We start from the raw sequence: 16,225 nt of genomic DNA, 5'->3' as shown, positions 1-16,225 counted from the left end.
TTTAACGAATTGGTCAAATTTTCAACAAAAAAGTTCATTCTAAACCAAATAGTTGAATTTCTGCGAAATTAGTTGAATTTTCAAAACAAAAAGATGAATTCTTTAGAAGACAGTTGAAATTTCAAACCGAAAAATTGAATTTTCAAAAAAAAGTTCTTCTTTTCAACCAAAAAATATGAATGTGCAATCCAAAAAGACAAATTTTCGAAAAATTACATGAATTTCTACTAAAAAGTTTAATTTTGAACTTCGAAAGGTTGAATTTTTAACCAAATATAATTTAATTATATAATTTAATAAAAGTTAATTTTCAGATTAAAAAGATAGTTTTTAAACAAAAATAAATAAATAAATTTCCAACAGAATTGTTAAATCTTTCAACAAATAGCTGAATTTTTAACCAAATAATGAAGTTTTTAACCGAAAATAGGAATTTTCAACAGAAAGTTAATTTTCAAAAAAATAATTAAATATTGAATAAAAAATGAATGTTAAACAAAAATTTAATAGCAGACTTTCCCAACGAAAAGGATGAACTCTAAACCAAAAAAAGTTGAATTTTTAACCCAAGAATATAAATGACCAACATGGTGATGATTAAATTTCAGTATCAATGAGTTGCATTTTTAACAAAGAGGGTTGAATTTCTTACCAAGAAGATTAATTTTCTTCAAAAAAGGATGAATTTTCAATAACATAGTTTAATCTTCAACCAAAACAGATTAATTTTCAACCAAGAAATTGCATTTTTAAACAATAAAAAGTTAAATATTCAAGCAAAAAAGACGAATTTTCAACTAAAAAATATCGATTTTTGACAAAAATGATATAGTTACATTTTATGACAAGAAAGTTAATTCTCAACCAAAAAAAAAAAATAATTTTTAGCAAAATGCGTGGACTTTAAAACAAAAATTTTATTTTGTAAACAAGAAGATAAATTTTCTACCAAAATACGATGAATGATTGTCAACAAAAGACATGAATTTTCAACTACCAAATAGCTCAATTTTTAAATAAGTGGATTAATTTTTACATCTACATCACAATTTACTTTTGTACCCAAAAGTTGAACTGAATACGAAATTGTTGATTTTCCATGCCAAAAAGACGAATTTTCTACAAAACAGTTCATATTCCAACGTGAAACTGAAAATTTTTTAATTTTAAAATCAACTTTTAAAAAAGTAATTCAAATTTAGATCAAAACAGTTGATCTTTTAAGCGACAAAGATTACAATTTAAAAAAAAAAACATTTTTATTTCATAAATTAAAACGAATTTTCAACAAAATACTTAAATTCTCAACTAAAACAAATTAATTTTCAACCAAACAGTTGCATTTATAACGAAAAAGTTTATTTTCTACCAGAAAAGTGTATGGCACTATTTTAAAACTATTTTTTTCAAATTTGTTACACTATTTACAATACTTTTAATGCCTGAAGGAGGCACGTGAATATTACCCAACTTCTATTTTCCCTAATATTTATTTTACCTATACTCATTTTTCAGAATAACAATTTGCTATAATGTTTATTTATCCTAATTTAAAATCATTTTTATTTTATTGTATTATAAGTTGACATACTTTTTAAAATACCGAATTACTATTTAACTTCATTTTCATTTTTCCGAATTACTATGTGACATAATTTTTATTTTTCCACTAACCTAAAATTAATTTATTATCATAATCCTCATGTCTTCGATACTGCATTAAGCATCAATTTTATTCTTCCTAAAATGCTTTGTTTTATGTTTACTTGAAAGAACAAAAATGATGTCACATAATAGTGCGGAAAAATAACAATTAAATTAAATAGTAATTTGGTATTATAAAAAGTACGTCAAATCATAATTCGGTAAAATAACAATTATGTCTGATGATAATTTGGAAAAACAAAAAATGGAACAAAAAGCAGTTCGGAAAAATTAGGTAAATTGGCAGTTACGATAAATAAAAACCATAGCAAATTTCAATTCGGTCAAATGCTTTTAGGAAAAATAAGTATCAGCGAAAATAGAATTTGGGGGATATCCATGTCTCTCTCTCTATCTCTCTCTCTCTATCTCTCTCTATCTCTCTATCTCTCCCTCCCCCCCCCCTCTCTCTCTCAAGTGAGTCCGAGGCTTGAATAGGGTCTTTGTTAATTCAATTTCCATAATCGGGTAACTTTAATCGGGAAGGATGATTTCAATTTTCGGAATTGTCACGGAGGTGGTTGCGAAATCGGGACGAGTAAAATTGAATGAATGAATGAAGAAATTGGCCAATCAGAAGCGCCATATCCTGTGCGTGGTGGCGCATTACGTACATTACTCTATTGCATATTATAGTACATACATCTATAGGCCACATAGGACGATGAATTTGTAGGCATATGTGAATATTGTGAATAGAAGTGGGCACACGTGACTCCATTTTTCGGTCACGCTTCGCAGAAGCACTATAATGCTTTTTGAAAGGACAACGCTCCCGTTTGGTTTGACTGCGAGGGGACAATCTTTAATATTTGTAACGACTAATTTGTAACTGTCCATTTAGGTCCCTGCACTGGATTGCGCCTGGACTGCGCAGTTACATTTCGTTTCGATTTTTATTTTATGACGCCTGGCACATGTCCAATCTGAGTTGAAAAGAAAAATTAAATCAATAGTAGTAGATATAAAGGGGGATTATGGGAAAAGTTTTCGATGGTGTCATGTTACAGTAAATATGCTCAGTTAACATCAAGGGTTTCCACGTGCTTCCAGCATTTTTGATAGCATTTTTAAATTTCAGTCGCTTTCATTTCCAAATGGTGAATTATTAATTATTGTTTCAAAAATATTTGAAAATTATATTTTATATTGGAATGAATGTGTGGCAATGTGGTGAACTATAAACTTCGGTAATAGATCAACAATTGCAATAAAAAAGTGATTTTCAGATCAAAGTTTAAATGTGCTTAATTGAATTTTATGTGATAGTTAATCTGGGTATTATTAAATTTTTAAACTAAGAAAGGTACATTATTAACCAAAAATGAAAGAGTTAAGCTTTTAATTCAATACAATTTGTAATGGTAAAAAAGTGAATTTTCTGCCAAATAGTTGATTTCTTTTTTACTAAATTATAAAACTTCCAATACAAAATGACAAATTTTCTATACAAAACAGTTGAATTATTAAATAAAAATATGAAACTTTGATGGAAAAGAACAAGAGAAGAATTTTAAAGAAAATACAAGAATTTTTAAGCCAAAAGTTGAATTTTCAACTAAACTAGATTAATTTTTAACAAAAAAATGAATTTTTAACAAAGTAGTTCAGTTTTAACAAAAATTTAAATTTTCCCTTTTTTTTAACCAAAAATGGAATAGGTAAATTTTCAATTACCAAAGTAATTTTTTTAAAAAAAGGTATTTTCAACAAAACAGTTCAATTTCCAACCAGAGATGAGTTTTCAACTAAAATTTTTAATCTTCAACCAGAAAATGCGTTTTTAAGAAAGTAATTCCTACTTCATAACGTAGTTGTTAAATTTGTAACCAAAAAAATGATTTTTTGGACAAGAAGATAAATTTTCTAGCGAAAAAAAAAAACAATTTTTAACCAAATTCAAGAATTGTTAATTGAAAAGTTGAATTTTCAACTAAGCAAGATGAATTTTTAAACAGAAAGCTTAATTTACTATAAAAAGACGAATTTTAAATAAAATTACAGAATTCTTAACCAGAAAATTGAATTTTCAACCATAAACCTACATTTTTAAACAAAAAGACTGCCCCCCCTACCCGTTACCAACCGTAGGTTTTTTGACACCCTATATATGAAAGGAAAAAAGAGGGGGGAGGGGACAAATTCAACCACAAATTATATTATAATAAAAATTGTTTTAATACTGAATTTTTAAATTGTCACATTCCTAACATTACATTAATGATTATGAAAATTTTGCATAAGCAATTTCAAGAATACCCTTAACATACGAATACAAAAGTTTTCGAGGGTGTCATATTTTTAAGCTCAAGAATTTCTACATGTTTCTAGAATCTTTTGTATTATGGACGAATGTATGTATGTATTTATGCATGTGTGTATGTATGAATAAGTTCATCACTTCCCTTAAATAAATTGAATTAAAATATATCTTGTGAGACATTCGAACCATTCGAATGTTTGAAAAATTAATCTTATAAGTAGCAATTTTTTCACAATTAAAAAATAAAAATCAATATTAAAAAAAATATTTATTTTAGGCTATTAAACAAAAATCAATTAACATCAAATTATTTAAGATATTTTATTTGGTCAAAACTATAACATCAAAAAATATTTCAACCAAAAAGTTAAATTTTCGACGAAAAATGTAATATTTGATGCTTTAATAAAAATTTTTTTTCCTTAAAATAGAAAATAGTTGGGTTTAACTAACAAATACGATTTTTCAACAAAGTGGTTAAATGCTCAACTAAAACAAAATAATTTTTAATGAGATAGTTGCATTTTTAATAAGAAAAAATGATTTTCTACAAAAAAAGCAACAAAATACAGAAATTTTCAACAAAATAATAAAGTTTGTAACGTGTTTCATAGATAACTCAAGAGTTGGTTTGAAAGTTTGTTTTCTTCTTGATTACAAAATCTTCATTCGTTAAAAATTGAACAGTTTGCTGCAAGTTAATCTGTTTTGGTTGAGGATCCAAATATTTCGTGTAATGTTTAACTACAGTGAAACCCTTTTATAGCCCACCCTTCTATAGCCCTTCCTAGAATTGATGCCGCGCCGCATGTAGGTGTAACAGGAGCTGCGCGGGGTGTGCAAGGTCTACGGTTGTCACTCAGACGAACACTCAGGCGTGTATAAACAAAAGCGGAGTGGAATATAATGAGTTAGTTACCACCCACCGTCAACCCCAAAATCGGCGCTATAAAAGAGTTTCACGGTACTTTGTTTCAAATTATTGTTTTAACTCAAAAATCGTTTAACGTATCAAATCTGTAAACTTGTCAGGAACAAAAATTTAATTTATGCATATTTTTGAAGCTAAATAAATAATATTATGAAACAACTTAAAGTCTCTCCCTGGATTTTTGTCATTTGAAGCGTAATTATATTCTATCTTTTTTTCTAGTAAAATATTGTAGTTATAGTTGAGTGGTAAACATAAGTATTAAGCGTAATCTTTTTTTTTTAAATAATTTAGAATTCTAGTTCCAGATAATGTTTTTATTTTTGCTAATTTTTTATCTATTGGTTTTATTTATTTTTTGCATCTTATTGAATCGATGTTATTGCGCATGGATGTCCTCTGATTGAAATATAACTTTGTATGCTGACATGGAATTTTTTTTGTTAATCGCAGCAAAACCAGTTTTTACGTAAACCTGTATTTCTATTTCCTAGGGTTCATTCAGCCATGGCACGTTACGAATCAACCGTTTTTATTAGATCATCATGACGTCTGCGTTATTGTCCTTCGCTAAAGAGAATGTCGCATCGGGTGACAAACTTCACAAATTATCCTTCGAAGAGTGTCAATTTGAACGTTTGTTCTTTCAATTATCACATGCTGCATCATAAATCATAAAAAAAAAATAGTTCACTCGAAAAAGATATTTTTCTGTCTTGGAAGACAAGACAAATATTTCTTATTTTCAAAGGGATTCAGCGTTGCATTTTACATTTTCTCATAATAAAATCATGCTCTCAAAAAACGATGATTACGAATCAAGGAATTATCATAGCTTTCTAATTTGTTCGATTTTTGTCGAAGATAGCTCAAATCAAAAATTTTGGAATATAGATACGTATAAAAAAATGTCTATGCTCAGATGTAGTTTTTTTGTTATTATTTGTCAAAAAAAAAATTAAAAAGAGAGGAATTTCGTTTTTTAGATCAATATATCAGAATTTTTGTATTTAGTTCAGTTTTCTTCAAATAGGGCTCAAATTGAAGATTTTAGCATCTATATACAAATGAATAATAAAATTTCATATGTTCAGGGGTAGTTTTTTTGTTATCATTTGTTGAAAAATAAAATAAATGAGGGGAAATTTTATTTTTTTTATCATTATGCTGGAATTTTTTCTTCTGGTTCGATGCTCTTCGAAAATGCCTGAACTTGAAGTTTTTGGCATGTAGATGTTCATTCAAAACCACAATTTTTTATTTTAATGTGTATTTTTGTTGTTATCATTTGTTGGAAAGTAAGAAAACGGAGGAAATTTCGCTTTTTTATATCATTATTCTGAAATATTTTTTATTAGTTTTATAGTCTTCAAAATGACTGAAATTGAAGTTTTTGGTATGTAGATTATCATTAAAAAACAAAATTTGCTACTTTAACGTGCAAAAATCGCTCAAGTTATTTCCGAGTTCCGATCTGGGCCCGATCGGATTTTTCAAATGTGGCCCCAAGGGGGCAGATGATGTGGCTCGCATCAGAACCACGTCGGGTCGGGTTTGGTTAGACAAGATTATGTCAAGTTTTCTGTTATCGTCGTGATATTGTTTTTCTTTCATATAACTTAAAATGCCAAAAGCAAATAGTAGATTGCGAGTTTGGAATCACAGAATTGTTGGTGTAATTTCTTATAACCGCAATGAAGGCAAAGGTAAGCTTTAATTCGCTGGAATCAACATCACAATTCATTTTTAGCTTCTGAAGATTTCCAGTAATCTATTCGAGAAAGCGTCGTCATTTTAAGCGCATTTGCTATTTATGTGAATAAAAAAATGTTTTCCAGCTTTTTAGAACTTTATATTTTGTTGCTGATATTCTGAAAATAGAGATCACCTAATACCAAATGTATGAATTTCCGGATTAGTAACATTATAATTTAAATTCTTTTTATATTTTCTCGAGCATGACCTCACTTTTTAAATCTCTTCAAAATGCAAACTCTTATCGATAAATTCAAGCAATACAAACGCATAATGTAATGTAGTAAATTTAAAATGAGATATAATGTAGAATATTGAAAAATTGAAGTTTTGTAAAATGCAGAGTTGAAAAAATATTAATGTAAAAACTTTTGAAATTTTACTAATTATAGAAATAAAAAATTAAAGGGGCCATATCTGGGCCAGATCGGGTCCACATTTTCGATGCCTAGATCTGGGCCCGGTCGGGTAGGGCGTTTCATTTACGGTCTGGCGCTAGACAGATTACCCTATCGGGCCCACATTTTTTCCGATCAGGGTCCGACCGGCGCCACACCAAAATTTCTGCACGGGTAAGGTGTAGTTTTTTTGTTATCATTTGTTAAAAACTATGCAAAAGGAGGAAATTTAGTTTTTTAGATCATTATGCTGAAATTTTGTCATTTAGTTCTTTTTTCAAATTGACTTAAAGTGAACGATTTTGCATGTAAATGCGTAAAAAAAATATAATTTTCTATTTTAGGCGTAGTTTTGTTGTTATCATTTTCGTTTGTTTAGATCACTATGTTGGAATCTTTTTCTTTTAGTCCGACTTTCTTTTCGGCTCAAAGTAGAGATTTTAACATTTAGATGTGCATCGAAAAATAAAATTTGCGTTGCCAAAGGATTGCTTTTTCATTATCAGTGGGTGCAAAATTAGAAAAATGAGTAAATTTCGTTTATGGACCAGACTATGCTGGACACTTTTTTGATTGTCTTCGGAGGTCTATGAAATTAAAAGTCTTGACATATACATGTGCATTCAAAAGTTAAATTTTCTTTTTCAAATTAATGTTTTTTTTTCAAAGTTGTGGAAATACGGTTATTTATTTTTTAGCCTATCACGACGGAAGCTTTTGTCTTCTTTTCTTGGGGTTCTTCCTGGCGTCATCCACATCAAAACATCTCTTATGTATTGGTCTTATGACGAAGAATTATTTTTAAATGAAAAGAATGTTTTTAAAGTGAAGTGTCATAAGGATGAAAATATTTTTTAGTTTAAAACAGAAAAATGATTTATTCTAATCGACATCCAATAACTTACGCTTCTCCAAATTCCCTTGAACCTTTTTTCAAATTAAATCAAGTTCTCAATTAATTTCAAGTTTTATCCAATAAAAAAATATTTATTAAAAAAAGTGTAGCTTTTCTTAATTATATTTGAATAATATTGAGGAGTCTGAAATTTTATTTCGCTTCTAAGAATATTTTTTAAATTTATGATCGGTTTCTGCGAAGATAAATTTGCCTGTGGGAAAAGTAAGAATAATGGATAAATAAGTAATTCATATAATATTTGTTTGGAAGTTGTGAGGACGCCTACACGACTAGGCAAAGCCGTGAGACTGTATGACTATCTTTCAGCATGATCTCATGGAACATAAAATAATGGTGTTTCTTATTTTCTTAACAAGTAAAAATGTTTGGCAAACTGTTTGTCATGGCTTGCGATTACAAGAATGAAAATTAGAACTTCATATCAGATTCGAAACCACATTTCAATAAGATCAATATTCTAATGACTCGACATTTTACAATTTATTATTATAGTATTTCACTCTTTAGTGGCTTAGTTTTTTCTTTTAACATCATCGATGTCTATTTAATTCGCCAGGCAACAGGTGTTTAGTCATTCTTCTTAAAAAAACATGCAATTTTTTTTGGAAATTGTTGAAAAAATGAAAATTAGTGATTTGATTTTACAACTAAAGCAGCTAAATACAGACTTTTCACGCTCTTTTCCCTAATTTCATCTTTACCCATTTTTTTAAAGAATTACTATTTTTCCCCTGGGTTTCAAGAAACCTGCCCACTTTTTTCGCTTAAATGCGAACTAAATTAATAATAAACAACACTTTTCAAAAGAAAAAAATGAAAATTTGCAGTATTAGGACATTTTTTATTTTTGATAATAGTATCTCTAATGGTTAAGGAAGGGAATATTTTAACATAATCCCTTCATTTAGTTTAAATTCTTTAAAATGTTAAAATAATTGAATATAAATAAATACCAAATTTCATGTTAAAAAATTGCCAAATATTAATTTTTTCACTGAAATGTTTAAAAAGAAACGAGAAAGTATGATTTAAAAAAAAACTCAATTTCGTCTAAAAATGTACTTAGTACCGTTTAGCTTTTTTTTAATAGATCTCATTGCACATTGTTTGAAACAACGAATAAATCCTGATTGGTGTCGTAAGATTGGTTTAGTTTCATTTTATCGTGAGCAATAACGATATGACTTTTAGAACGAGTTTTGCATCATTTTATGTCGTTAATAACAATGGTATAAATCAGCCTTTTTTAATCTCTAGATACTTAATATTTATGGGCAACTTTGACCACTCACAGGAAATAATTCTACTATTTTATTATAGTTTGTATTTACTACCAATTACTTTTTATAAAATTAATGATAGTAATGTTCGACTTCATTTATTCTCTTTGTTCACATTGAAGCATAAAAAGGTTTTATCGTTTACGTTCAAGTGGTTAATTTTTAACTTTAGATGAAAATAATTCAATTTTAAAAATCACCATTCACAATTAAAAAATTAATTAATCTTAGCGACTTAGTTTCAAGATCATCATTCAAGAATGGATCAATTCCTAAACGAAGTTTGCAATTTTTCAATTGTTAACGCTTCAAGTTTGAATAATTAACTTTAAAGGTATTCAGTATTTGGAATTCTTCCATTTAAATCGTGAAAATGACAGTGATTTTAAAGAAATCACATTTGTTAGTAAAAAATATATATCCAATCACTTTTAATATTACTTTAGACTAGAGATTTTCTGGCGTAGAGGTAGCGCTAACTGTCCCGCAAAGAAAAATTGTTTGATTTTTAACTAAAAAAAAAAATTAATTGTATTTCAACCAAAAAAGATATTTAATTTTATTTCACTTTTAACTCAACCAAAAAGGATGAATTCTCAACAAATTGGATAATTTTGTAAACAAAAAATATCAATTTTTCCCAGAAATATTATAGTTTGTCATCCTAAAAAAGACCAATTTTCAACGAGGTATGTAGTAAAAATTTTAACCAAAGAGAGGAATTTACAAGCGATAAATATTTTCTTAGTATAATATTTTAACTTTTAACACAGTACATGCATTTCTAACCAAAAAAGATTTGAGTTTTCAATAAATAACAGTTGAATTCGAACAAGAATAAAAAATGTCGACAAAAAGATTGAATTTCCACCAACAAGATTTTTCAGTCAAGCAAGAACAAAATTTCAACCAAATTTTTGAATTTTTAAGTATAAAAAATAATAATAATTCTACAAAACAGTTGGATTTTTACCCCAAAAATATGGCATTTTTTAGCTTTTGTTATAAAAAATAAAAAACGTTAATAACTTGTGCATTGAAACGTTCTTTCAGTAGACAATACGGTCCGTTGTTCCAAAGCTTTCAGATCTAAATTATTCAATTTTGAACGCTTTTGTTGAGAAATAACACTATTTAAATTCCTCTGAATGGTCTAATTTTCAGAATTCCAAAGCTGAAAATATTCCATTTTTATCGTTTTGAAATTGTGGAATATTTTGAACGATCCGATTCAGTGGTGATAAAATTTAATCTTTTTTTTAATGAAATTGTCCAATTTCCAAAAGTTTCTTCTGAATTTTGAGATTTTTTGTATTAAAAATGATTCAAGTTCAAGTTAGATTCCTTTTCATTCCATTCGAAAATTTGTATTCTTTTAAATATTTTACCTAATCTCAAATTGCTTGAATTGAAATGTTTTCAGTTGGAAATCGTTTAATTTTTTTTTTTATTAAACCTGGTATTGAAAAATTTTTTTAATAATGGATTTTTTAATTTTTTATATTTTTAATGTCAGGAAAGAAAATTGCAGAGACATTTACTGCTAGTAATACAATAATTTAATGACGGAGGGCAGTTAAAAATTGTGATTTAATGAACTTTTGTTAATAAATTGTATTTTTGTTTTGTTACAGCCATGAGGGGATGAGCACTGGAGGAGATGGTAGTGGTGGCGGTGTTGGAGGGGGTCACGGAGGGAGTGGGGGCCGAAGTACCCCCCCACATGGGTCACCCACCCCAATGGATAAAGCGACACTGAAAGTTCATTTACCTAATGGTATGTAGGTTACCCTATACAATATTCATCAGATATGAACAACCCCTTTCCACTTTCTCATCTTTCACTTCCCGTTTCCTATCTCGAATCAAAAATGTCTACATGATATGATAAATAATATCCGTTCTGTTTTTGGTTATTCACAGCAGGCCTCGAACTCACTCCACTATGTACACTTTTTTTAAATATGCAACTATTTTCCTATTATTTTGAAAAAATTACACTAATGCTACTATTTTCCATCGTTTGATATATTTTGTTGTTTTTTTTCGTAACAAATATCACAAATATTTTTTGGTGAAAGAAGATACACTTTTTTATTAGATCTGCTAGGATACGAACCCACGTAAACTGATTGCTGGTCAGGTGCTCTTACCACTAAACTAAGCTACTTAACACTTACGACTAAGCAACTCAGTTAGACGTGGGTTCGATTCCTACTAGAGCTAATGAAAAAAGAGGTGGTTTTTTTTTTGCCAATAATTCGTAATATTTTTTATGCAAAAAAAATACCAAATGATCCAAATTTAGTTTTAACATCTTGAATATTTATTCACACTGTTGGACACTTCTGTAACATATTATATTTTTTGCTTTGCCTTTAACCATATTTTCAAACTTCTTCACTAAATTGGCTAAAATAATATCCGCCATATCAAAAAATCGAAATAAGATTTTTAAAAGTTTTGTAGGATCCTATAAGATTATAAAGGATTTCTTTAGATTCCAAGTCATTAAAAAATATCCAGAAAATTTCAAATAATTTTTGTAATATTTAAAAGATGTGGAAGATTTCAAGGGATTTTAAGGTACTTTGAAAAATTTTACAATATTTTAAGTGATAAGATTTCAAAAATTTTTTATGATATTTACCAAATGTTAGAAGATTTAAAGAAATTCAAGAAATTTAACAATATTTAAGGGATTCATAAGATTTCAAAAGAAATTAAAAGTTCCCATAAGGTTATGAGGAATTTCTATAGATTTCAAGAGATTTTACAAAATTAAAAACATTTTCCAGAGATATCAGAGGATTTTAAAGGGATTTTAAAAGGGCATCATACGATTTCAAGAGATTTTATTTTTCAAAGAGTTTCAAAAAATTTCTAGAGATCTTTAGGAAGTAAATAAAAAGGAATGGAATTCTAAGGGACTGCTGGCGATTTCTACGGATTTCATGGGATTTTATGGGGTCTCAGAGGATTTAAAATATTTAAACATTTTCATAAGTATTTTAATAGGTATTCAAGATTTTATAGGTACGGGATCTTAAAAAAAATCGAGGGATTTCGCAAGATTAAAAGGATTTTAAAAATTGCAAAAGATTTTAAATGCTATAGTATATTTTAAGAAATTCTAAGGAAATTCATGAGATTTCAAAAAGTTTCGTAGAACTATAGCAAACTTGAAAGATTTGAAAAAATTTCAAATAATTTCATATGATTCCAAGAAATTTTACAATAATAAAGGGATTTAAAGAATTTCAACAGAAATTAAAATTTCCATATGATTATACGGAATTTGTATACATTGCAAGAAAATTAAAAAATTGTAAAGTTTTTCAGAGGATTTCAGAGGATTTCAACCAAATTTAAGGGTTTTTTAAATAGATTTCAGTGGATTTCAGCAAATTTAAAAGGTTTGAAAGTATTCTAAGCGCCTTATCAGATTTCACAAAATTTGTGGGATTTCAAAGGATTTTGAAGAATTTTTAGAAAAATCCACGGAATTTAACATTTAAAAAATGTTACGGGTTTTCAAAGAAATTTGTAGGATTTCAGAAAAATGCAAATGATTTTCAAAATATGTCCAGGATATCAATGACATTTTAGAGATTTTAAGGAATTTCAGCGGTTTCTACAAAACTTGAGGAAATAACTGAAATTTCAAGGGACTCATAGTGATTTCTAAGGATTCCTACGGATTTCAGGGGTTTTAGAGATTTCGCCATATTGAAGGAATTCATGGGATTTTAAAAGAAATTATATTTATTACATGAAATTTCAAAGGATTCTAAGTTATTTGGCAGTTTTCAAGGGAATTAAAAAAAATCCAGAAGTTTTTTAGAGGGCCTTAACATATTTCAGGGGGTCTTAATTATTAAAACGAATTTAAATGCTCTTAGGATATTTAGAAAGATTTGGAAGGATTTCGTACAATTTAATTGCAGATTTAAAAAAATTAATTTTTCGATTTAATATTTAAAAAATTGCATGATACTACTTTGCTAGTATTTTTCAAAATTTAAGCTACTATTGACACAATTTTGAGTTTCTCAAAAGAGTCCGAGGTCTGTCATCGAATTTTTTAAGCAAAGATAAGTATTAATTTCTAGTGAATGCATTTTAAATGGGGACCGCTTGAAAATCCCGAGAAATATAATTTCCGACACAGTAAAAAATCCCGAATGATTAAATTCCGACACTTCAGAACTCCCAAATTTAAAAAATTTTTTGAAAAATATTTTTTTTAATCAATATTATTTATTTATTAAAAAGAAAATAGTGAAATATTTTGGTAAAAGACAATTTAAAAAAATGTTTAATGCATTTTTTTTAAATTATTGTTTAAATTTAAAATATGTTTCTACGGTACATCCTTGAAAACTTCGGCCCTGAGGCTGTTTCTACTGTGAACGACTAAACAAATGATTATTCTGGAAAATGTCATATTCATTAGGTTCTTCCTAAATTTATAAATTATAAATGTTCGCGGACGTAAAAAAAGAAAATGTTATTCTTATAAAATAATTAAAGAAAAATTTCTCAATCCAAGTTTTTTTTGGAAATGTGCATAGTAGATTTTTTATTTTTTAATTACTGCGCTTGTAATAAAAATTTTGTTCTTTTATTGTTCTTTTGCATTGAGAAATATTTTTTCAGTTATTGTTATTTCACATTGAAACAATAATTTTTTTAGATATACATTTAACATTCAGGAAAAGGCTTTTAGGTAAAATGTTCTATTATTGTGTTTTTCAATTAATAAATATAATTTATTTATGTACAATTTTTTATGATAGAAATGTGAGAACTTTCTAAGTGGAAATTTTTATATTTCGGCAATTTCCTATTTCGAATATTTTCTTTTTCGAAAATTTTACATTTGCAGGATATTTATTTTTCGGGATTTTTCAAATGCTTAGGTGGCTTCAACGTAGTAAAATTTGGAGATGCAATTGACGTCAAAGGAATTATTGCCTTGGTTACCAGTAGACTCGCCGTTGGCACAAGACATTATAAACAACTTTATGCAATGAGACTCCACCATCCTGGTTCTGCAGAAAGTTATTGGCTACACCAAGACACCACAATGTACCAGGTAATTAAATTTTTTTTAATTATTCATGTGTCTAGAAAAACGGATTTCATAACCTATTAAGGACTATTAAGGTCCAGTTAAGTTTTTATATTATTTATAATAAATATTAGTTCAATTGAATGAATTTTTAATTGAGAATTTCATTGAGGTTAGGACTTTAAAGCCTAAATCTAAATCTAAAGCTAAATCTCGTTCAAATAATAATAATTTTTTTTATAAATATAAATTGTAGGCGTAAAGCGCTAACAATCTACCATTGTCAAATGTTTGGAGTCTTCTTTGAAATCTATTTTATTTTTTTATTAAAATAACTAATTTACGAGGATAAATATTTATCATAGTTTTACACCACAAATTATTATAAATTGAACAAGATATGAATTCTTTTAACAATTTTGGATTATTTTAATGTTTTTCGTTGGAAATTGGCATTAAATTTGTTTTTAAATTAGCTTTCTAAGAAGATGTAACTTTTCAACAATTCTAGGTTATGTTAGCGTTTTACCGTTTTTACACTACACTGTAAAAAAATATTTGTGTAAAATTACAAAGTTTCGGAAAATTACATATTGTATCATTGTAAATATCACACACTTCACTGTGTGACTTTACAAAAGTGTGTGAAAATTACATCCTCTAGCTATGTAAATAAATGGACCCTCGAACAGCAGTGTAATATTAAACACTCGATAAAAATAAAATTACACATTCCGTCGTACGAACTTTACATTCAGAAGGGAAAATTCAGTGGCAGAGTGTAAAATTACCATGCGCCGGTAAATCACTTTCCTGTGATTGAAAATTACATCGAGATTTTTAATTTTACCCTGGCGGAAACTGTAAGATTCAACTTTTTTGACAGCTTTCACACAAAAATAGATCAAATTCGAACTATTCCTATTTTTCCTTTTACATTTTCTGCTATTAGAACGGAAAAAATGTGGTTATTCAAAACGTATATTTAACATTTTTGTTACGGAATATTTAAACATCAAAAAAATATCCATAGTATCTTATGTGTTTTAGGTAGGTAGTAACTAGGGTGGCTCCAAAAGGCTTTTATTTTTTTAGAGGGCAACGATCCCTCCAATTTCATTCCAAACCCGAAAAAAGAAATTCGCTAATTTTTTATTTTGTTATTTTTCGATTTTAACAGGTACCGGTTTTGACTAAGTTTCCCATGTAAAATGCATGGGGAAAAATCACTTTCTTGAGTTTTTGGAATAATTTTTTAAGGTTTGAAAAAATGTGACGGCAAAGTATAGGGGCCTGTAGAGAATTATATAATGAAGAATTTCATGTATCATATATATGGGTTTGACACCCCTAACACACCCCCACGAGTATACCTGAAAACTACCCTTAAAACCAAAAATGTCCATTTTTTATTAAATCGACCTTTTGAGCACTGTATTCTGGTCTCTTTTTACATAAAATTATTAATATTGGTCTAATGGAATATTTGTTATCATTGGTTAATTAATATTTAATTATTTAAGCAAATGGAATATGTTTAAATATTTTTTTCGAAAATTAATTTTTTCCCTTATAATTATTACTGTAAGTCTAGTAGAATATTTAAGAACATTGTTTCATTAATTTTTAATTGTTTAAACAAATGGAATTTGTTTAAATAATTTTTTAAATTTGTTTTTTCCCTAAAAATGAATACGATTGGTTTATTGGAATATTTATTAACATTAGGTATAAAATAAAAATTATTTTAACAAAACCCATTCGTTTAAATTATAAGACATTAATTCACCAAAATTAATAAATATTCTGCTAGACTAATAGTAATAATTTTTATTGGGAAAAACGAATTTTCGAAAGAAAAAAATATTTAAACAAATTCCATTTGTTTAACTAATTGACAC

General features: G+C 27.7%; 1 protein-coding gene across 4 annotated transcripts in view; it reads left to right on the top strand.

The window, feature by feature from the left end:
- LOC117178897 (focal adhesion kinase 1) overlaps positions 1-16,225 on the top strand; it is a 102,142-nt gene that overhangs the window by 24,591 nt on the left and 61,326 nt on the right. For all 4 annotated transcript variants that reach the window (XM_033370428.1, XM_033370427.1, XM_033370430.1 and 1 more), the window contains exons 3-4: positions 10,885-11,027; positions 14,173-14,348. In XM_033370428.1, the coding sequence (XP_033226319.1) occupies positions 10,885-11,027; positions 14,173-14,348 (319 nt within the window). The remainder of the gene's footprint in view (positions 1-10,884; positions 11,028-14,172; positions 14,349-16,225) is intronic.

Source organism: Belonocnema kinseyi, chromosome 8 (assembly GCF_010883055.1).
Source record: "Belonocnema kinseyi isolate 2016_QV_RU_SX_M_011 chromosome 8, B_treatae_v1, whole genome shotgun sequence".
Lineage (NCBI taxonomy): Eukaryota > Metazoa > Arthropoda > Insecta > Hymenoptera > Cynipidae > Belonocnema > Belonocnema kinseyi.
This window is presented reverse-complemented; position numbering and strand designations above follow the sequence as displayed.